We start from the raw sequence: 24029 nt of genomic DNA, 5'->3' as shown, positions 1-24029 counted from the left end.
ATATATAAAATTAGGTGTGTTACAGAGTGTGAGTGTGTGTGTGTGTGTGTGTATTTTTTTTTTCATAGTCTTACTCTGTAGCCCCAAGGTTGGCCTTGAAATCATAGCAATCCTCCATTAGCATCCAAATGCTGGGATTACAGGCATGAACAACCATGCCCAGCTAAAATGTTTCTGGTTTTCTTGAGATAGGATTTCATGTAGCCCAGGCTGCCTTTGAACTCCTCCTGATCCTCTACCTCCAGAGTTCTGGGATCACAGACACGTGTCATCACACCTGGCTAAAATGTTTAATATTCTTGATCCCTCTAGGTTCCCTCTTATGGGGTAAAACATAACTTTCAAAATGCTTTCTAAGTGTCAACAAACTGATGTGGCAAAAATCTGATGCTTTTCAACAGTAATTTAACCATAGCTACTACACATTAAAATCACCCAAATTGTTTTAAAATGTTATTGTTGTTGGTTTTGAGACAGTCTTGAATAGCTCAGAACATCTCAAACTCACTGTGTAACCAAGGATGATGAGCTCCTGATTGTCCCACTTCTATCTCCCAAGTGCTGGAACTACAGGTGTGTGCCCCACACCAAACCTTAGAGGTTTTGTGTCTGTTTTTATTACTTGAGGAAAAAAAAGGAAGTAAAGAAGTGCAGGATGACGTTAACTCCTGCAGCTGGTGGCTTGTTACAGTAATCCCTATAGTGTGTTCAAAATGAATAGAAGATTTACATAAAAATACTAGTGCCAGTTTCAGAAGCTGCCAGGAAATTTATGTGGACCCCTATCATAGCAAGCAGAAAAACTGACTCAATGTAGGTCACAGACCTAAATGCCTAAGAGAAAGGCATTAAGGAAATATATCTTTGATTTGGGTTTGGCAATTTTTTTAACCTACCACACCAAAAGCAGCACAGAGAAGCCGAAGAAAAATTAAAATTGGGCTTCACCTAAATTAAAAACTTGCAGTCAAAGCATCAAGAAAATGAAAGGCCAACTTTCAGAATTGGAGAAAATGGAAAATCATATTTCTATCCAAAAAGACCCAACAGCACCTTTTGACCTTAAATTTACTAACAAAGATAACCCAATATAAAAATGAGCAGAAGCCAGGTGTGGTGGTGCCCGCCTTTAATCCCAGCACTGGAGGCAGAGGCAGGTGGATCTCTGAGAGTTTGAGGCCAGCCTGGTCTACATAGCGAATCCAGGCCAGCTGGGGCTACAGGGAGACCCTGTCTCAAAAAGACCAAAAAAAAAAAAAAAGTGAAGCATCTGAAAAGACATTTTTCCAGGGAAGACAAATAATTAGTCAATAAATAACCAAAAAGATGTTCACCATCTTTAGGAAACTAAAAGCACGATGAGAAAGCTATCACTCCACACCTGTGAGGGTCACGAAAACGAAAAAGCAAGAACTGCTGCCGGTCACGGTTTGTGGTAACAGGAGCCCTTATCTGTTGGTAGGAATGTAGAATTGTGCAGTCACTTGGAAATATAGCACTTTCTCCAGATGTTAAACAGGGTTAGTGTATAACCCAACATTTCCACTTGTAGAGAAATAAGAATTTGCCCAAGTGTGTTCACAATAGCAGTATACATAATAGCTGAAATGTATAAGCAGCTCAAATTCCCATCAACTAATGAATGGATAAATAAGGACACACAGTATTGTTCAAGAATAAAAGGAATGAAATGATTCTATATATGGACAAGCCAAAGAAGACAGATCTACAGAAATAAGTAAAGGGGGGGTGGCTTAGGAAGACTAGGAGGAGAAACAAGTTAGGAATAACTAGTCTTTCTGACAAGTAAAACTTTTTTAAAATTACACTGTAATATCGAACAGCTCTACATACACTAAAAAAAAACACTGTACTTTGTTTTTCTTTTTTTTTTCTTTTGGTCTTTTTTGAGACAGGGTTTCCCTGTAGCCCCAGCTGACCTGGAACTCGCTATATAGACCAGGCTGGCCTCAAACTCACAGAGATCTGCCTCCCTTGCCTCCCAAGTGCTGGGATTAAAGGCATGCGCCACCATGCCCAGAACGGACTTTGTACTTTTTGAAGACAAGGTTTCATTCACTCTGGCCCATACTGGTGGGGCACTGACCAGGTAGCCCACGAATGTTCAGCAGTCATCTTGCTTTGGCCTCCCAAGTGCTGGGGTTAAAGGTGTGTGCCAATATACCCAGTGCTTGACCTGTCTGAGAATTTTATCTCTATGAAGCCATCACCAAAGGTCAAACATCTGATGCCTGGAAACAAATCATAATTCCCAGAGGTGGACACAGTGTTTTAAAATCCCACTCGCTGGTGCTTTATGTGCCAAGAACTACTGATGTGCACTGTTGTACCACTGTAGTGAGCAATGAAAAGCACAATTTCAGTTTACAAGATTATCAGGAGTCATTTTGATGTGATCAACAATTAAGTACACTTTGGTTGTCCTATAAATTTGAAGAGACAACCTTTAGAGATAAAAACACAAACATAGTAATTCTATAAATAAATGTATTTAACAACTTACCTATTAAGTTCATGGACCATGGAGGTGTCTCTGTGGCCCCTCATCACCATCTGTTGCTCTTTAAGCTGTTTAGCTACCTGCCAAGAGAAAAACACACCTTTTGAGATTAAATTGCTCATATGTCATTGCTTTCTACACAAAGTACAAGGACCTCAAAGCGGGCATTGTATCGCTCCTGCTAGACAGGTCTCAGTGCTGCCAGCCACGTTAGCCACGGATGCCATAGTGCTCAGGCTTTTTACATTGTCTCCCCAGAGAAAATTAAATACTAAAGTAAGAGTCTGTTGAGTAGGGATGAGTTTTGGAGGATCATGAGCCATTGGAAAAACACAAAGTTAAATAGTAATAATAATGCCACTGTAAAAACTAAGAAGTATAGACCTTCCAGGAACCAATTTGGGGTTGGGGATTTAGCTTAGTGGCACAGCAAGGCCCTAGGTTTGGTCCTTAGCTCCGGGAAAAAGAAAGGCAAAAAGAATATATGAACAAACCTTAAAATTTTAAAAGTAACTATATTATTTTGCTACCTAAATATTATGCATTTAAAAAATTATTCCTAAACCACATAACTTACATCTTTGGCTGAGGAGCCAGACACCTCTATCCAGGTCTTAGAAAAGAATGCACATGATCCCAACATGAAGATGATATATACCACGACATGGACAGGATCTTCAAATATGGCACCCATGGACTCGGGAGGAGAAAGATAGTAACAAAGGCCTCCAACAGGGTAAGAGCGTGCAGGGCCGCCCCCACTGACATCCTGCCAAACAAGAATAAGAGGGATGAATGGTTCACCTCAGTACACTACATCCCCTACACCTAGACCTGAGCCCTTTTTTTCTTTCATGAGGTAAGGTCTTAACCATGATGCCACGGCTGGGTCCAAACTCTTGGCTAAAGTGATCTTCCTGCTGAGAAAACAGCCATAACCGACCAGGATTTATGTGTTAAAATTTTTCAAAAATTATGACAATGTTGGGGCTGGAGGGATGGCTCATCTGTTAAGACCACTGACTGCCCTTGCAGAAAACACAGGTTTGGTTCCCAGCACCCATATAGCAGCTAACAACTAAAGTTCAAAAACTCCAGTTCCAGGGGCATTGCATGACATGGGTGCACTTACCTACATGCAGGCAATATAGGCATACACATAAAATAAATAAAACAAAGAGCAACTGCAAACAATTAATGTATTTGGTGAAAGCAAATTCTAGCATTATATACTACAATTATATACTACAATTATATATTATATAAAGTAATAAAAAAAAGAAAAATACTTTTTTTTCTTTTACTTTTTTTTTTTTTTTTTTTTGGTCTTTTTGAGACAGGGTCTCCCTGTAGCCCCAGTTGTCCTGGAACTATGTAGACCAGACTGGCCTTGAACTCTCAGAGATCTGCCTGCCTCTGCTGGAATTAAAGGCGTGTGCCACCACGCTCCGTTCTGATGACAGCATTTTTTTTTAAATATTTTTTTATGTGTCTGAGTGTATTGTCTGTGCATATATATGTGTGTTGTACAATACCCACAGAAGTCAGAAGAGGGCTTCAGATCCCTTGGAACTGGAGTTACAGATGGTTAGCCACCATGTGGGTGCTGGGAATCAAACCCGGGTTCTCTGGAAGAGCAGCCAGTTCTTTTAATCGCTGAACCACCTCTCCAGCCCCCATGATAGTATTTTATACCAATTAAAATTTTTTAACTCAATGATTCCCAAAGCAACATGCTAGACTGCTTTCAAAGTTATAATAAAGATCTGTAAAAAGTCAGGATTTACTGAACTGTGCTTTATCTGTCTCTTTGGTCTTGTCCATCTCTAGCATAGTTAATCAAAGCTAGTTTACTGCTATTCTGGCAATGAAAATAGAGGGAAAATAGTAAAGGATGATTCTGGTCCCCATATGTCACCTGTAAATCACTTCTCCCCTCCCTTCATCCTACCCCCACCCCACTTGGCCAATCTTAGTTTCACAGTATTTACCTATTCTTCCAAAAAATAAGTGCTACAGGTAATGAGTTTCAAAATGTTACAGAAAATGCTTCACTATCTATTTCGGTCAGTTAAAGATACAACTATAAAATACAAATCACAAATTTTAAATGTTTAATACAAATAAACATACTCACAGCCCACTGTCCTAGTAAGTTTACTAAAAAGTTGCCACTAAATCGAACAGACAGCATCTGGGAAATGACATACAAGTTTGAAACTAGGGCAGACTGGAGAATTATGGGAATATTCGAGGTGTAGAAGAGCTTGATGGGATAGCTACTGTACTGTCCTCGATACCGGGCCGACTTAATGGGCAAGTCAACACGAAACCCCTAGAAATGAAATCAAGAGTAAGTAAGAAACGACAGATCAAGAAAGTTCAAACCAGAGAGAAAAACACATAACAGCAGGGATATGAGAAGACAAGCTAAACAAAACGCTTCCCCCCGAAACAGTGACCTTTTATTTCATAACCAATATTTTCTACCATCAAACTAGAGTTGAGAGAATGGATCTTGGAACAGTGACTTGCTAGGCACCAACCTTTCAAATAGCATTCTCCTTTGTCAAGAGCAAAATAAACATGTAAATCCTACTTACTGCCGTGAAAAGATTATACTTACCTGAAAATATATAACAACAGCAAACACAAAAACCGTGGCAATGAGGTTCATGAGATTGGGGAGGTTCTGCCGATAAAAGGCCTCCCTTAAGGCTCGGACTTTGTCTGTCCTAGTGGCCAACAAATGAAACAGAGCTATGACTGCACCCTCGAACTCCGTACCTGAAAAATCAAGACAGAAATCAAGATGCTTCTTCCAAAGTCATCCCAAAGGTTAAAACAAATAATGTGACCCTCAAGTCAAAATTTATCACTGTTTCATGACTTTGTTTTATGGCTTTAGGACACAGCCATGTGGGGGGGACCTAGACATATTTATATCACAGAGGCAAATTTCAACATAAATCTCAAGTTTTTATTCATAAAGATTTGCCTCTCCTTTAGGGAAAGGAATGGAGTGTTTTTAAGAATAAAAAAAAAAAAAAAAAGCAGCAGCAAAGCAGAATCAAAATGTCAGAATCAAAGCAGATATGTTATCTACCAAGCTTGCCTTTAGTTGACTGCACCAGAACATTAATAAGTTATCATTACTATTTTTTTAAGCCTGGGATCAGAGTTAGACATTAACTAGTTAAACAGGATGACAACTGAGAGAAGTAGAAATGGGTATGGGGAAAGACAGAATGAGCTCTTTCAAAACTTAGATGCTATTACAGAGCCAATCAATTGGAAAGGCAAAGTATGAGTGCTCTCTAAAGACACAATGAGCAAGTCTTTTCATGAGCAAAATCTAAATCCACTACCTTCTCTCTCTTCCTGGATGCTGCAATCAGGGAGGTAAATTACTTTGGCAGCAATGGCTTAAGCAAGGTCAACAAAACTTTGAATACTGTTTGCAACCAGTGGACCTTTAAATAAGCAGAGGTTTAAATGTATTCTTCTGGTATACTTCACACATCTCTGCTTAAGTTTTCAACAGTCAGCATTCATTGTCCCCTGGGATAGCAAACTGGAATGGCTACAGGCATGTACTGCTGCATTATTGGACTCGTTATCAGCACACATCCAGCAAAACTCGTGCAGTTGCAGTCACTGTGCAATGTACCTCTGCCAGTGTTAATGGTAGTGGGACTAAAGGCCTTCCAGACAATGGTTTCACAGATGTTGGTGGCAATAAAGAGGGAAATACCAGACCCCAAGCCGTAACCCTTCTGTAGCAGTTCATCTAACAGCAGCACAATCAAACCAGCAACAAACAACTGTGGGGAAAGAAATGCACGTAAGCAGAAGCAAGAATAAACTCAGGAAGGGGAAGACGAACACTCTGGGCTAGTTCACGGCATGTGTGCTCCCAACCTCAGACCTACGTGTTACACTCTCAGCACGGTGCTCTCTCTGCAGCTTCTGACCCGAGTTAGTCAGAAGTCAATTTTGAAAGTCTGGAAATACTGTTTCATTATATAACAGACATTTCATCTCAAGAGTACATTTATACTATTTGGATAGTTTCCCTTTGGAATATTTAAATTGGGCCTATTGGGAAAACAAAAACACAAGAACATTAAAAAATTATCACAACTATAGAATTTGATATGAAGAAACTAAAAATAGTCCAAATACCTCCAAGTAAGTAAAAGGTCAAATGAAGTACAGAAAAATAACAAAGCCATTCTCTACGCCCTAAGGAGTAAGAATGAGGACTAGGTTGATGATTTTACAAAGCACTACATGTATTTTCTATATAACAGTATGTGTAGAATAGGCCGAACACCAGAGTACAAGTAAGTACACAAATTATAAAATTCATTCTAGATTTATTATTGTGACAAAGATCACATGCAAATTTGAAAAGAGGAGTTTAGATTTTATTTTATTTTATTTATTTATTTATTCCCGCTGTTCTGGAACTCACTATGTAGACCAGGCTGGCCTTGAACTCAGAGATCCACCTGCCTCTGCCTCCTGAGTGCTGGGATTAAAGGCATGCACCACCACGCCTGACCAGGAGTTCAGGTTTTTAACTCACATTTTTTTTAAAAAAATGAAAATATGCTAAATTTATGGCTATTCTTGGAGAAGACATTTCTGTAAAAAAACATGTATCAATGAAAAACAGTAGTCTTGACTTCTAATGACTTCCCCAGTCACAGCTTCTTCCTGATTTGAATAACCCAATCACAAGGGGAAATAAAAATAAAGCCTGCTTCTCTGCCCCCTATCAAACACAGATCCTGGCTTTGCAGACTCTCACCTAAAGAAACCAAGAAGGGCTTCAATTCCTCATGCTCTGAAGCTGCCCGCCTTCATTATCTGCTCCCTTTCTTTACCTATTACCTGTCAGTGAACACATCAAACTACATTTTATCATTTAAGCATGCTTACCTTACACAAAGTTGTTGGCTTTGTTTTTCCTTAACTTCCATTTCAGTGCTTGGGCAAAGCCTAACTTGCCTATTTACAGTCTTTTAGTTTGACTTTCAATCAACTGGAAAAAGACATAATTCTCAAATTCATAACAAACCACGCTAACCCTTTACTGTTTGAAAACCAAGTTTGACATTTCGACAAGGTAAGAGAGAAGTAAGGACTTACTATTAGATTTTATTTTGACCACAATCAGGTACCAAGTGAGTTAGTTTTCCCAGTCATAAATACAGCAGCCCATCCCCTACCCACAAATCAGCCAGTCACGGCTTCTGATAGATGATCTGTCCACAAGCACAAAGTTCTAAAACAATTGAGACCCCTGTGCTTAACGACAGAGTGACTCGTGTATAGCCTATGAAAATTAGACTCATGTTTTTCCAGAGGAATAAGAAGTCACATAGAAATCTAAATGAGAAATGGTTTCTACAAACAGGGAACAGGAAAAAAGATGGATGAGAAACCACGCATGCTTGTGATAAAGGATGAGAAAGTGACAGTGGCATCACCATGAGCACCAGGTGACAAAGGTGACAACAGTGGCCAAGGACGCTGTGGACTGTACATTGTGAACCTCTGCGCTGTGGACTGTACACTGTGAACCTCTGCCGTGGGTATAAAATCATGCTTTATATTAAACCTAGCATGTGCATGCCCACACCACTTAGCTTGAAAAAATCTACTTACCTTTACTATGTGCCATGCACACTGACACTAAATTTTTTTATTTTAATAAAGACCTAATTTAGATTTCAAAACTGATTAGTGGGGGAAAAACACTATGTGAATGAGAGAGCATGCAAATAGTTTTCAAAAACCTATGTTTCTAGGTGAAAACACACTGATCCAATCATAGCTCTTCAGTATAGCCACATATTTTCAATGTTAGCAATGCCTTGAAAAGACACAAATGGGTCACTGCCCACCAACAATCAAACATGACACATTCTTTATACATTAAACTAGAATTCATCACAGCACAGATACTTATATACTTATTTGTTTCATTCTTAGTTTAAAAAAAAACTGGATTTCTGAATGCTGAAAATTTGTTTCATTCTTAGTTTAAAAAAAAAACTGGATTTCTGAATGCTGAAAATAAATATTAAAAAAATTTAATCCATTTTTCTCTCAGTTTAAATCCATAACTGGCTCTGTAAAAGGTCAATTCTTACCTAACTAAACCAGAACATCTACATTCCTCAGGAGTCTAAATCTATCTTTAGGAAAGTATGAGAGAAATTTCACTGGTACAAAATGTTCTAAGAGCTTGAAACCAGTTCTGAATGTCTTTTCAATCAAGGTTACTTTAGGCTGAGGGGTAATCCAATGGTAGTATGAACTTAACATTCTGAAGGCTCTGGGCTCAATGCTCACCGCAAAAGAACAAAACATAAACAAAAATGTAATAAAAAAAATTTAAAAAGATAAAAAAAAATTTCTGGGCTGAATAAAGCAAATGCTATCAAGAAACAAACATATGGCAGGAATGTTCTACGAACAACCGAACACTACAACAGCATCAGAAGAAATCCTAAGCACTGAAGGCTATTCCAAGCAAGTGATCTGTAATGGAGAAATGAAGCACACATTATTCTCTAAGGAACTGCACCTTATACTGGAGAGGAATGACAGCATTGGGGCTCAGCAGATTACCCAAAACCCAATAATCTATTAAGATTCCTGCCCTAATACACAGACAAAATAAGTATTTCATTAGAGGTCATCCTTATTAACCATGTCAACAGATATTTCAACAGTCTAATTCTCTCTGTTCTGAGTCAGGCTCACTGAACATTCTTAAATATTTAATTTGCTCCCTATATAAGGTTTCTTATTAGAGGGAAAAAAGGTCAACTATGCCAGTCTGAAATAGTCATATCTTAATATATGTAAACTGTCATTTGATATTTTTTTCAAAAATATTTTCTAGACGGGGTGGTGGCACACACCCAACACTTGGGAGGCAGAGGCAGGTATATTGCTGTCTGGGAGAGTGAGGTCAGCCTACTCTACACAGTCAGTTTCAGGCCAGCTGGGGCTACAGGGACCCCCCGCCCCCCGCCCAGAAAAAAAATCTGAGCTTGATCTGTGAGCTTTTAAAGAAAAAAATTCTAAATTAACTCTAATTTCATACAATAGACAAGATGAATTTCCAAGATAACCAGGACTACAGTATATATATTTTATGAATTTAAGCACAAAAACTTCTAAATAATAATCTTCTAAATATTACATACTTTTAGTTTTTTGAGACTGCATCTCCGTGTATCCCCAGCTGGCCTGGAACTCACTATGTAGACTAGGCTAGCCTTGATCTCACAGAGATCCGCCTGCCTCTGCCTCAAGAGTGCTGGGATTGAAGATGTATGTGTGCTGCAACGTCCAGCTAGAAGAATCTTCTAAATATTACATACTGTGAAAGAGTCAAAGCCAGGCACTGAATAAATCAGATGTGGTGCTACAATCCCTGCAATACCAGCAGTAAGGATGTAGAGGCAGGAGGACCAAAAATTCAAGGTCATTCTCTGATATACAGTGAGTTCAAGGTCAACCTGAGCTACATGAGATCCAGTCTTCAAAAACAAGCACAAAAGACAGAAACCTATGGAACACATGCATGGAGCATATATGGTATTTTATTGGCACTAAGATTATTCAAAACATCATTGTTTTAGATTCCATTATGAAAGAAAGGAACACTGCTAGAGGCCGTGGTACAACCCTAAAACGTGAACACTCAGAGTTGGAGGCAAGAGGATTTCAACTTGAGGCCAATCTGGGCTTCACAGTGAGACTGTGCTTCAAAAGCCCAGTCTATAAATGTAGTTCAGTGATAGAATGCTTGCCTACCACATGCAAAACCATGGGTTTGATGGCCAGCACCATAAGTAAATAAATGAATGAATTAAGTAAATAAACCCTGCCAATTAACCTATGACACAATATTTTATTATAAAGAAGTGTGTTCTGCCTACTGAAAATGTACTTAAACTGAGACATGGCTGTCACAGGACTTTCTGCATACATAGTGAGTTTCATTTCAATGATAACTTTTTTTGAGATGTGGTCCTCCCCTGCAGCTGAGACTAGAGGTATTTACCACTGAGCTGGGCTTCACCATAGGATTTTGAAGTGATTTCAGACAGCAATTAAACTTAAACACCTAGTATACCAAAAGTATATAATGTACCCAACAGCTACAATGGTAACCTTAGCAGTCATGGCCAAGATGACAGCCATGTGAGGGCAATGCAAACTCTACCACCACCACCTCCCTGGCAATGATGTTAACTGGAAAAACAGGATTTCAGAGACATCAAAACATAAAGCATGCTAACATGTAAAAAAATGTAAATGACACAACTGTGAAACTATTAACATAAATTTTAATTTTTTTACATCACCACTTTAGTAATCAAAATATAATAAAATAATTCAGAAGAAAATGAATGCATCAATCACCTAAAGGACTGTTAGATAAAAAGGGCCAAAATGTCTTAGTAGCATATGAAAATAGGATTTCTTACCTGTATGATGATAAGCAGACAGATCCCAGCACCCATTTCCGCAGGGTCTCCGTACATGCCCGTCATGACATACACAATGGCTTGCCCAATGGTAATGATCATACCAAATACTAACAAAAATTGGGGGAAAAAGGAGTATAGGCTTACAACCAAAGATAAGAAACAACCCAAACAAGTAACAATAACAAAAACATCTTTACACAAACATCCTCAAATTTTGGGAAGCTCTTTAACTGTATTATTGCTCACGTTTCTGGGCTCCATTGAACAGAGCTCTATCTTTGGGTGTATCTCCAACTTCTATGATTTTGGCTCCAGCTAACAATTGCATAATCAAGCCAGATGTTACAATTGGGGAGATACCCAACTCCATCAGAGTTCCTGTAAAGCAAGGGGCAGAAAGTAAACAATTTACTGTATAGAACACAGATCAATTTAGAAGCACCCTAGTCCTAAATGACATTTAATCAAAGCATGTCTAAAAGTTAACAGATATTCATTCCTTATACTATAAAATCTTAATTTCTATAACTTCTAAAGTTAAAATATTAAATCCCTTTTTAAAGAAACCTACAGCTGGTGGGCACAGCTAAGTGATAGGTCCTGAGTTCAATATCCAACACCAAAATGGGAAAAAAAAAAATTAAGAAAATAAAAGGCTAGAGGCCAGCAAGAAGGCTAAGTTGGTAAAGGCACATGCTGCCAAGCCAGGCACCCTGAATTGAATACCCAGAATGCACGTGATGGAAGGAGAAAACTGACTCCTGAAACTTGTCCTGACCTGTATATAGGCTCCCCTCCCTCCCTCCCTCCCTCTCTCTCACACATGTACACACACAATTTTTTCAATTTTTAAAAAAGGCTCAGTGACAGAGTGCTTGCCTAACATGTGAGACCCTAAATTCAATTCCCAGCAACATAAAATAAATAAATAAATAAATAAAAAATAAATAAATAAAAAAAAAATAAATAAATAAATAAATGGGGCTGGGGTGTAGCTCAGAGACAGAGTACTTGCCTAGCACACGTCAAGCCCTATATTCAATCCCCAGCACAGGGATAAAGGGAGGAAGGAGGGAAACCTTCCAAGATTTTTGTCTAAACCATTATTTTTAAAACTTACACTAAAATTTTATTTGGAGTTTTAAATTTTTTATTACATTTATTATTTACTTATTTATTTTGTGTGTGTGGATGGATGTGTGTGGGCACATACGTCACAGTATTTTATCCCCAAAACCCATGTAAAGGAAAGAACTGATTCCAAAAGTTGTCCTCTGACCTTCATGCGCTCCTTGTGGCATGCAGGGTCACGTACATATCATGCGTGTGTGTACAGACACATACACAAACAATTTTTTAAAGAAAAAAATGTAGATCAGACAATATTATTCCTGTTATCTAAAAATATTTACAAAAAGCATCTGCCAACTATTTGAAGTATTTCCCCCAAATAGGCAGTAGTCATTTCTGAAATGCAAGAGGCTTCATGATCGAACCCCACCTCCCTGTTTAGACTCACTGATGGCATCCTGCACCCACAATCTCCCAGATAAAGGGGAGGCATCATGCTCTCCTACAACTGTGACTTTGGCTAAGGCTTTTCTCTCTCATGGGTCCAAGCACTAAACTTCAATTCAGGTGCATCATCTCCTCCCTGACACTGCAGATTAGGGGACGTTAGTCAGTGAAAACCCCTAGGACAGGGCTGGGGGGATGGCTTGGTGGTTAAAGCACTTGCTCTGCAAGTGTGAAGACCAAAGTTCAGATCCCCAGCACCCACATAAACTCCAGGTGAGCGTGGTGGTCTATCTGTAGTCACAGCACTCAGGAGGCAGAGACCAGCTCTCCACAGCAAGCTGGCTGGCTAGACTAGCCAGACTGGCAAATTCTGGATTCAAATGAGACCCTGCCTCAATATATAAGGTTGAGAGCTATGCTCATACAAATTCAAACACGCATGCATACAACACACACACACACACACACACACACACACACACACACAGAGTAAACCCAGTGGTCACTAGTTAGATGTTGGTTTCTCCTCCTAAGTGGTGGATTTCTGTTCTGAGTCTCCCTGGTTATAAAAATCATGAAACGGCATGGTAGCACTCACCTTTAATGCTAGCACTCAGGAGGCAGAGGCAGGCAGATCTCTGTGAGCATCAAAGCCAGTCTGGTCTACATAGCAAGTTCCAGCAAGGGCTACAGGAAGATCCTGTCTCAAAAAGACAACCCCCCGCCAAAAAAAATCACAAAACAGCCGTAGATCACTATTTGCAGCAGCCTGCTATCGCTACAGAGGCGAGAAGCGCATACCTCTGTTGGATGCAAGGATGACTCTCATCCAGTAGAAAGGGTCTGCAGAATCTGATGACATGATCCCAAACAGTGGTATCTAAAACATCACACAATATATTCATGAAATCACAAGTGCATTTTATAAATGGACACTGCTCTTTATTTACAATGCACTTGCTTGGGTGATTCCCTATCAAAGTAAGCATATCTTACAGTTCTCTAATGAAAACAACAGAAATCACTTAGTGCATTTCACCAGGAAATCCACTTATCAGTAGAGAGGGACACACCCAATACCACTACACACCTACAAGGAGTTAAGAAAGTAAATTTTGGGGCTGGAGAAATGGCTCAGCACTGATTGCTCTTGCAGAGGACCCAGGTTCAATTCCGTGCACCCACATGGCAGCTACGAACCATCCTTAACTCCATTTCCAGGGGAGTCTGAAACCCTCTTCTAACCTCCACAGCATTGCATGACATGGGTGCACTCCCATACATGCAGGCAATACACTCATACACATAAAATAAAAATAATAAAATAAAAAGAAAGTAAATTTTATTATGTTTCTAGCAACTTTAAAAATATTCCTAACAGGTTATGGGATATTTCTGCCTAGTCAGAACAATTTTGCAAAGCTGAGGGTACTCATGAGCCAAGATCACTTTCCTGGATGTAAGACCAAAGACATACATACCCTGGAATATTATACAGCCTCTAAAAACTATGTTTATGAAATCTGTAATCATAACATAAATGCTTCCTCATGCTAAGAATAAAATATGCGATTTTACTCTGGTGTGGTTTTGCCTTCAAAAGGACATTGGCAATGTCTAAAGACATCTTCGGTTGTCACAAGTTGGTAGAAGAGTACTATTGGTACCTAACAGAGATTAGTACACAGAACAGCCCCACAAGACAAGAAGCACCCTGCCTAAAATTCCATTACCAACATTAAAACACACAAAGATTCAACATTGTATAAAGTAGAAATTCAACACTGTAGTAATCCACCATATGCCCAGACACATACTGACTTTATTTGATGTGTATGCGTGTTTTACCTACAAGTATGTAGGTACACTCAAGTCATGCAATGCCCATGGAGGTCAAAAGAGAGCGTCAGATTCCCTGGAGCTGGAGTTACAGATAGTGGGCTCTGGAAACCGAATCCGGGTCCTCTGTAGAATAGCCAGTGCTCTTAACTGCTGAGCCATCTCTCCAGCCCCCCCACAAATTACTTTTAGTCAGGAAAAAAATTAAGTCCTCAGCTAAGCATGGTGGTTCACATGTGTAATTCCAACACTTGGAAGACTAAAGCAGGAAGACAAAAGACGAAAACACTTAACTTCAAGTTAGTCCCTATTATAGGACCCATGTTTACTTTCTTTACTGTGCTGAGGAGGAACTCAAAACCTTGCACATGCTAGGCAAGCCCTTACCAATGAGCTATGTATCCTAGGATAACTCATGTTTAAGATACAGCCTGAGGTCATACCCCTAACTCAAACTTAGGTTCAGACACAAAGTTCCTAATTTCAAAAATCATCTATAGGGGCTAGGTAGTTCAGTAGGTAAAGCCTTGTCAGGCACACAAGTACCCAAATTCAGATCCCCAGCACCTATGTAAAAGGAAAAATGTGCCATGCATGGTGGTGCAAGCCTTTAATCCCAGCTTTCAGGAGTCAGAGGTAGGCAGACTTCTGTGAGATCAAGGCCAGCGTGGTCTACATAGCAAGTTTCAGGAGACCCTGTCTCAAAAAAAAAAAAAGCAAAAACAAAAACAAAAACTAATGAAATTGACTTTTTTTAGGTTTTAAAATGTACTGCCAGAAAATTTAAATATCTGGGGATATCATTATTAGCTAGGCAATGAAACTGGTGAAACCTGTATCGATGCTCTATCTATAGACAGTCTTCAGCTGAGGGAAGGAATGGGAAGTCACTGTGGGACTGGCGCAGAGGTGGCGCGGCGGTTAAGAACACTCGCTGTTCTTGCAGAAGACCGGGGTTTGAATCCCAGCACCCACATGGCAGCTAACAACTGTCCGTAGCTCCAGTTCCAGAGGATCTGACAGCCTCTTCTGTCCTCCGTGGGCATTGCACGACACAAGCAGGCATAACACTCATACACATAAAAATAATTATTTTTTTAAAAAAAAGAAGAAAAAAAAAAAAGGAAGTCACTATGTGAAAACCAGCTAGACTACAGGACAGTCCCTATCAAAGGCCCCTGGAATAGAACCTGTTCTTGGTGCTGCCAGATTCGCCAATCCTTAAATGCTCAAAGGAAGTGCTAATTTTATTTTCTGTAGTCTTTCCTTTAGCAAACCTGGAAAAATATTAATATAGTACTGTGAAAAAAACAAACGCTGCATGCTAGAACAGAAATCTAAAATGACTATTTGGAGAATTAGAAAATTAACACCAGAGAGTTTCAAACGCTGTGGGAAATGTGGCTAAATAAGGTGTGTGTCTGGGATAGGATGGCAAGCTACAGGCTTGAAAGATGGTATAGCATCAATGGTTAGCATCTGCCCAGCACGTGCAAGGGCCAGGGTTCACCCTCAGCAATGCAACAAAGTGGCAAGTTGCAATCACCATTTCAGAGTTCTCTTGCTCTGGCACATAGTAAAAGACAAACATGAAATAGTATGAGCTAACCAGAGTTTTTAAGAGCTAAGGGGAAAAAAAAGAAATCTGCAGCACAGCTATGATCATTAACTTGGCGAGATTTAGAATCACCTAGGAGACACGGCCCTTGAGTGTCTAAGAAAATGTTTTGAGAGAGGTTTAAAAAGAGGGAAGACCCCATGGAAGGTGGGAGACACCACCCCATGCCAAGCAAGCAAGCTAAGCAGCAGCACTCACCTCTGCTTCCTGACTAAAGATACAAGGTGCCCAGCCACCTTGGCTGCTGCCACACCTCCCTGCTATGATGGACTGCACCCTCAAGCTGTGAGCCACACTAAACCATTCCTTTCTTAAGCTGCTTTTGTCAGGTGTTTTGTCATAGCAACAAGGAACATAAGTAACACAGCACCAAAAAAAGAAAAAGTTAATAAATTTGAAGCACCAAGAATCATGGTCCAGATCACCAAAGACTAAGCACAGGCTGCCTAACCGTCACAGTGGGCAGTTAACTTAATCCTCAAAATCCCCTCTAGTGTTCCAAAACCAGAGAAAGATAAACTACAAGGACCCTTCTTTTTCCTGCTTTGGTTAAGAGGGAGTAGTAACAGCAGCTGACAAGACAGGATGGAAGGGAGATGAGCAAAGGGGCTGAGCCTCCAGGATGGAACTGAATTCTATAGGGCTACAGTGAATTTCCAGGTGACCTGGAGCCTGCAGTAGAGTAACCCTCACAGTTAGGTGGTAAGGCACTGTCAAGACAGCCCACAGAAGTCAAAGCAGAGCTCTGGAAGCATGCAATGGAGTTATCTCAGCTTACCTCACCTCCCACCATTCCCTCAAGCTACAGAAAACTGGCTAGAACTTGTTTCAGATTCAGCTGAAAGAAAATCAAGAAATCACCCACACTGAGCAGATCTGCCTAAACACGCAAAAGACAAAAAGAAACAGCTTAGAGACTATGTACACACGGGAAAAACTGGTAACTTACAAAGTGTTATGGATTTACTTCATAAAACATTCCTGAGAAAGAGCATTCTTTTCTAATAAGAAACGTTAGGAGTGTTCTGTTGTTTTAATTTTGTGATAAAGGGATTTAACTCAAGGCTTATGAATGCTGGAGGACACTCTAAGAGGGAGAGGGAGAGGGAGAGAGGAGGAATTTTTGTTTTGTTTTGATTTTATTTGAGACACAGTTCCCTTAGGCTTCCTAGGCAGGCCTTGAACTTAAGACCCTCCTGCCTTAGTCTCCAGAGTAGCTGGGATTAAAGGCTATGATAACTGTTTTCTTCTTGGGTTCTTGGGTAAGGATATCAAATCCCAAAATATTTACTATCTGGACCTTTATAAATAAAAGTTCAGAGACCCCTGTATGAGAAGATTCAGTATTTTTAAGATGAAAATTCTCTTAAGTTCCTCTATAAATTCGAAGTAATATATGTATCATAGTCCCAACAGACTTTCTTATACAAACACACAAACTGATTCTAGACATTTATATTCAAGTATAAAGGACCTAGGATTTTTCCTTTTCAATAAATGTGGTTTTGAATGAGAATGTCCCCCGTGGGCTCAAATATGTGAATACTCGGTCCCCAGTTGATGGCACTGTTTGAGGTGATCAGGCATGTCGAGGAGGTACAACCCTGTTGGAGGAAGCATGTCACTGGAGTGGGCTTTGAGAGTCCACAGCCTGGCCCACTTCCAGCTTACTGTCTCTGCTTCCTGTTTGCTGCTGAAGACATGAGCTCTCAGCTTCCTGCTCCAGCTGCCTGCTGCCATGCCTCCCTGCAATTATGAACACCTCTGAAACTGTAAGCCACAGTACTTTTCCTTTATTTTTTAAAATTATTTTTATTTTATGTGTATGCGTGTATTGCCTGCATGTGGGTAAGTGCACCCGTGTCATGCAATGCCCTCGGTGGTCAGAAGAGGCTGTCGGATCCCCTGGGACTGGAGTTACAGACAGCTGTTAGCTGCCATGTGGGTGCTGGGATTCAAACCTGGGTCTTCCACAAGAACCACCAGCGTTCTTAACCACTGCGCCATCTTTCCAGCCCCAGTACTCTTCCTTTTATAAGTTGCTTTGGTCATGATGTTTTGTCACAGCAACAGAGAAGTAGCTAATACAACAAAAAACACAGTTTCAGGATATTTTCTGATTACCGTGAGAATGTAATGTCAGAATCCAACAGCCGCTCAGGCCACAATATCTGCAAGTAGCCCCAGCCCTTCCCCTTTCAGATACCCACAGGCTGCACCCTACTGAGACCCTAGCTAACAGATTTCCAGGTGCCAGGATCTCTTGCTTAGAGAAGTGAGTTTCTATCAAAGTGGGTACTGATGGTCACATGTCCTGCTCCCTGCCCTCTTCCCTTCCTCCTGCCTGGGACTCAGAAAGCCTGACTACAGGCTTGTGCTGTGAAATACTTCCATTCTCAGAAAGGTGTAAGAAGACCCTCACTTCTGCCATGCTGGCTCTGAACCCTCTCTTCTAAGACCCCACCATGCTGTATATCTCTGATGCTAGAGCCTGAACATTCCTCACAGCCCCCACTGTGTTGGTGCCTATCTGCCTGTCCATAGTGTGAATACTTTTTTTTATTATTATCTTTATTTGTGTGAGTATATTGCCTGCTTGTATGTAAGTGCATTCATGTCATGCAATGCAGTGCCCTCGGAGGTCAGAAGAGGGCATCAGATCCCCTGGAACTGGAGTTAGATGGTTATTAGATGCCATGTGGGTACTGGGAATGGAACCTGGGTCCTCTACAAGAGCAGCTAGTGCTCGTAACTGCTGAGTCATCTCTCCAGCCCCATGAATAAATTTTAAATAAACTCTTTTCTTCCTGACACTCTGTCTCAGTGTCCCCTTAAGCACCCATCCATTTGAGACCATTCAATTAAGACTTATGAAGTTTAAGATTTAAAACAAGGTAGCTTACTCTTCACAATGAACATATGCATCAGCAAAACAGAAGAGAGTAAGAACTATGCTTATATGAAAAACTAATTTCAACAAAAATTTTAAGGTAATTCAACCAGGAAGTCTCTCAATAAATGGTGCTGGAACAACTGGGTATCTATGTAGAAAGAAATGAACTTCAATCCCCACCTCATGCCACACCCCAAAATTAACTTGAACAGACAGATACATACAAACTAAAACGTTTAGAACACAAAAGAAAAATTGTCATGATCGTAGAACAGGCAAAACTTCCTTAGCTAAGAGTGAAGTGTCATACTCCTGCACTCTGCACTCAGGAGGCTGAAGCATGAACTTCACAAGTTAAAGGGCTGCCCGAGCAACACAGCAAGGCCCTCTCAAAAATATTAATAACAATAATAAATTTGTATACAGTTATTGGACAAAGAACATACATATCCAAAAATCATAAAAAATGTTTATAGTTCAGTCCATTTTCCAAATGGACAAAATTAAAAAGATACTTTATGAAAGATAAATATATACTAAAGAAGCAGCAAATGAAATAAATGTTCAATATCATTTATCAGGGAAATTCAAACTAAAATATTATAGTCAGATGCTAAGCACCAATACTATATGACTGCATTTTTGTGAAATTCTAGGAAAGACAAATTAACAGTGACAGAAAGCAGATCAGTGCTTGCCTCATACTGAGTGTTAGGTGGACACTGAATAAGAAAAGGGGAACTTCCAGGAGTAAGAAATGTTGTATCAGGCTAGAGAGACGGCTCAGTGGTTAACAGCACTGGCTGCTCTTGCAGAGGACCCAGGTTTGATTCCCAGCACCCATATGGCAGCTAACAACCATATGTAACTCCAGTTCCAGGGAATCTGATGCCCTCCTCTGACCTCCGTGGGCATTGCACAAGGGTACACTTACACACATGCAGTCAATACACTCATATACATAAAATAAAAATAATAAACGAGGGCTGGAGAGATGGCTCAGTGGTTAAGAACACTGGTTGTTCTTGCGGAAGACCTGGGTTCAAATCCCAGCACCCACATGGCAGCTAACAATTGTCTGTAACTCCAGTCCCAGGGGATCTGACAACTGCTTCTGACCTCCATGGGCATTGCATGACACAGATGCACTTACCTATATGCAGGCAATACACGCATACACATAAAAATAATAAATAAAATTTAAAAATAATAAACGAAAATTTAAAATAAAAATGTTCTGTATCTACTTAGGCAGTGCTTCTTGGGTGAGCACATTTGTCAAAATTCTTCAGAATGTACAGCTAAAAATGGATATATTTATTCACATGTGGTGGTACAGGCCTTTCATCTTAGCACTCAAGAGGCAGGCAGATCACTGTAAGGTCAAAGCCAACCTGGTCTACATAATGAATTCCAGGCCAGCCAGGGCTACATAGTGAAATCCTGCATCAAAACAAAAAAGGGGAGTGTGAGGGGGGGGACTTTGTACATAGATCTCCATAAAGTTGATTTTGTTTGTTGTTTTTTGTTTTTGAGGCAGGGTCTCCTCATAGCCCTGGCTGACCTGGAACTCACTATGTAGACCAGACTGGCCTCACAGAGATCTGCCTGCTTCTACCTCCCAAATGCTCAGACTTGTGCCAGCAGATTTGGCTAAAGGCTTGTGCCATCACATCCAGCTAAAGCTGGTATTTTTTAGTGGGAGAAGGAACATCTGAGATAGTAGAAATATGAACACCTGTTCTTTTTTTCTTTGTACTTTCTCTATTTTTTAAAAAAATTACTCTCCTGATCATCCAAAACAAAATTAAACCAAGTATAGTGGTAAAAGTGCTTTAATGATCTGCCTATTCCATTCTTCAAAAAGCTGTGCCCGCAAGATGGCTTAGCAGGTAAAGGCACTTCCCACCAAGCCTGACACCCTGAGTTCAAGTCCTGGAATTCGCATGGTGAAAGGGCAGAACTGAGTCCCCCAAGCTATCCTCTGACCTCCATACCTATGCCATGCCACGCACACCCACACAAGTACATACAAATAAACAAATGTTAAAAAAAGAAGAAGAACACTCAGGTGATAATATAGCTCTGTGGGTGAGCACTTGCCTAGCATACACAAGGCCCTGGGTTCGATCTCCACACAGCAAAAATATAAAAAGTAAAAACAGCACTCAGTGCTGAAAAGATGACTCAGCTTGCTGTTCTTTCAGAGGACCCAAACTACTTAATATGGACAGATTGGGCAGCTCATAACCACCTGTAACTCCAGCTCCAAGGAATCCAACACACTCTTCCGGCCTCCAGAGGCACCTGCACATACATGATACACAGACACACACGCACAGAGTCACATACACATAAAATAAAAAATAACTTGCTGGACATGGTGGCTCATGCCTGTAGTCCCAACACTTGGGAGGCAAAGGCAGGTGGATCTCTGTGAGTTCAAGGCCAGCCTGGTCTACATAGTGAGTTCCAGGACAGCTGTTGCTACAGGGAGACCCTGCTTCAAAAAGATGACAAAAAAATAAAATATAAATAAAAATAACTTTAGCAGGGCATAGTGGCACATGCCTTTAATCCCAACACTCAAGAGGCAAAGGCAGGCAGATCTCTGTGAGTTCAAGGCCAGCCTGGTCTATATAGGGAGTTCTAGGCCAGTCAGTGCTGCACAGTGAGACCCTGTCTCAAATCACCACCAACAACAAATCATTAAAAACAAACAGCACTACTCAACATTATCATTTTACCTAAAATGAATTTTTCCAATTCTTACTAATCAAGACCTTAGAACAATAATGTAAATATGATCTGGTACATACCTGACAGCATACTAAGAAAATGAAGAGTGTTATGGCGGTCCACAGCACCTTCTCTCTAAACTGAATCTGTACAACAAAAGTACAAACAACAGTCAATGCAAACTAAGAAAAAGCAAATACAAAGCAAAAATGCAGACTGAGGCACTTCTAACAGGCACTATCGGGACAGGTCCTGTTATTTACTCTAACTTCTACCAGCTGAAATAAACAGCTGGCAAACGTTAAATGTCAGCTTTTCAAAAAGGTAGGTTTTTTTTAAGTTTTTTAGTTATTTGTATACTCTTAAATAGTAATCCTCTCAGATGCACAGTAGTAAAGATTTTCTCCCTAATGTGGGCTGTCTCTTCACTCAGTTTTTTTTTTTTCCTTTCCTGGGAAGAAACTTTTTAATTTCATGAACTTCAATTTGTCAACTGTTGATATTATTTTCCAAGTTCAGAAAATTTCCGGTTAAGAAAATCCTGCCTGTGCCTGTATCTTAAGGTGCTTTCTCTACTTTTTCTTCTCAGAGTTTTGGGTCTTACATTAAGGTTTTTGATTCAATTGGAGTGAATTAAACTTGAAATATCTGTCTGTAACTTGTAATAGTAAACCTGTATTTCTAACTAGCTTCCACCTGCTAGGTGGAAATTACCACATAGAAGGTAATTTAAATATAGGCATTTCTCATGTATACGGTACACGGGTAAATGACACAGAAGAGGAGGCAAAGGAAGCACAGGTCCAATGTGCACATTCAGTTAGCATTGTATTACTCAAAACTGGAGATGCCTGTAAAAACAGGCCGTTTTACACAGGCAACCCTAAAATATCTCATATACCATAAAAAGTTAGTTTCTTGGGATACCTAATGTATAACTGGGAAGACTATCATCTCAAATCATTAAAAATGAAATGCACTTCTAATTAAAACAGTAAGTTCAACAAAAGTTTTATCCATTTCTGTGTCCTATTTTGTTATTAATTTCATGAGCACTGAAAATACAGAAAGGAGCCAGGCATGGTGCCCATGCCTTTAATCCCAGCACTCGAGAGGCAGAGGCAAGTGGATCTCTGTGAGTTCAAAGCCAGCCTGGTCTACATAGTGAGTTCCAGGGCTACTGGAGTATAGGAAGACTGTTTCAAATAGACCAAAAAAAAAAAAAAGGGATAAGGATAGTCTGGGAACCGGACAGGGTCTCCCTGTAGCCCCAGCTGTCCTAGAACTCACTATGTAGACCAGGCTGGCCTTGTCCCCTCACAGAGATCCACCTGCCTCTGCCTCCCGAGTGCTGGGATCAAAGGTGTGCGCCACCACACCCGGCTGTACCAAACATATTTTTTCTGGAATTTAAATATCTTAGTTCCAAATATGACCAATGACTGAAGAATTTGATTTAATTACCATACCTTCTAAATACATTTCTGCCATTTCTTTCCAATGAAAAAATTTAAAAATGGGAGCTACAGTGGCTAGAGATGGCTCAGTGGTTAAGAGCACTGGCAACTCTTGTAGAGGACCAGGGTTCAAATCCCAGCACCCACACTGCAGATAATAACTGTCCCTAACTCCAATTCCACAGGAATCTGCCCTCTGCTGACCTCTGTGGGCAGTATACATCATGGGTGTACTTATATACATGTAGGCAATACACTCATACACATAAAATAAAAATACTATAATATTAAAAAGACACTTTAAAAAACTATTGCAATTCATTTATGTAAAACAATTGGTAGTGATCAAAACCTATACATCACATCAGATCATTAGCTAGCAATATACATACCCTATACCCTATAAAATTTATAGCCACCATTGTGGCCAGGAGAATACTATATCTTAACATACAGGCCAAAGAAGTACATGGCTTGGAAACATTATAACTTAAGAGTTCCATTTCTGAGAGCATGAGAAAGCTATCTACACTTTAAAAGGTCTATACTAGGACTGGTGAGATAGCTCAAGCAGGTGAACGCACTTGCCACTAAGCCTGACAACCTAAGTTCGATCCCCAAGACCCACACGGAAACAATTTCTACAATTTGTCCTTGGACCTCCACATGCACATCATGGTGCAGTTCGCACACACACACACACACACACACACACACACACACACACACTAACAATAATAATAAATATAATTTAAAAAATTAAAACATAGGCCTATGCTAGGAGGATGAGTAGGTAACATTTTTCCAGTTACAACTGGAAATGCTTGGGGTAAGCAAATCAACTTTACTGGCTTGGCAGTGTCAGTCATTTATTACTAAAATAATATACTTACTTTCCTTTCAGGCTTCTGTATTTCTGGTA

The 24029-nt window shown here is 40.0% G+C and overlaps 1 protein-coding gene across 3 annotated transcripts in view; it reads right to left on the bottom strand.

The window, feature by feature from the left end:
- The window catches only part of Sec61a2 (SEC61 translocon alpha 2 subunit), a gene marked incomplete at its 5' end in the record, with an annotated part of 25583 nt that extends 1554 nt beyond the window's left edge, over positions 1-24029 (bottom strand). Inside the window, 10 exon segments of one of the 3 annotated variants that reach the window (XM_017799574.2) lie at positions 2525-2601; positions 3099-3290; positions 4659-4856; positions 5148-5308; positions 6192-6345; positions 11041-11150; positions 11290-11421; positions 13363-13441; positions 21731-21796; positions 24001-24029. In XM_017799574.2, coding sequence (XP_017655063.1) covers positions 2525-2601; positions 3099-3290; positions 4659-4856; positions 5148-5308; positions 6192-6345; positions 11041-11150; positions 11290-11421; positions 13363-13441; positions 21731-21796; positions 24001-24029 — 1198 coding nt within the window. 3 annotated transcript variants of the gene reach the window in all.

This window comes from Nannospalax galili, unplaced genomic scaffold, assembly GCF_000622305.1.
Source record: "Nannospalax galili isolate Female #2095 unplaced genomic scaffold, S.galili_v1.0 scaffold2159, whole genome shotgun sequence".
NCBI lineage: Eukaryota > Metazoa > Chordata > Mammalia > Rodentia > Spalacidae > Nannospalax > Nannospalax galili.
This window is presented reverse-complemented; position numbering and strand designations above follow the sequence as displayed.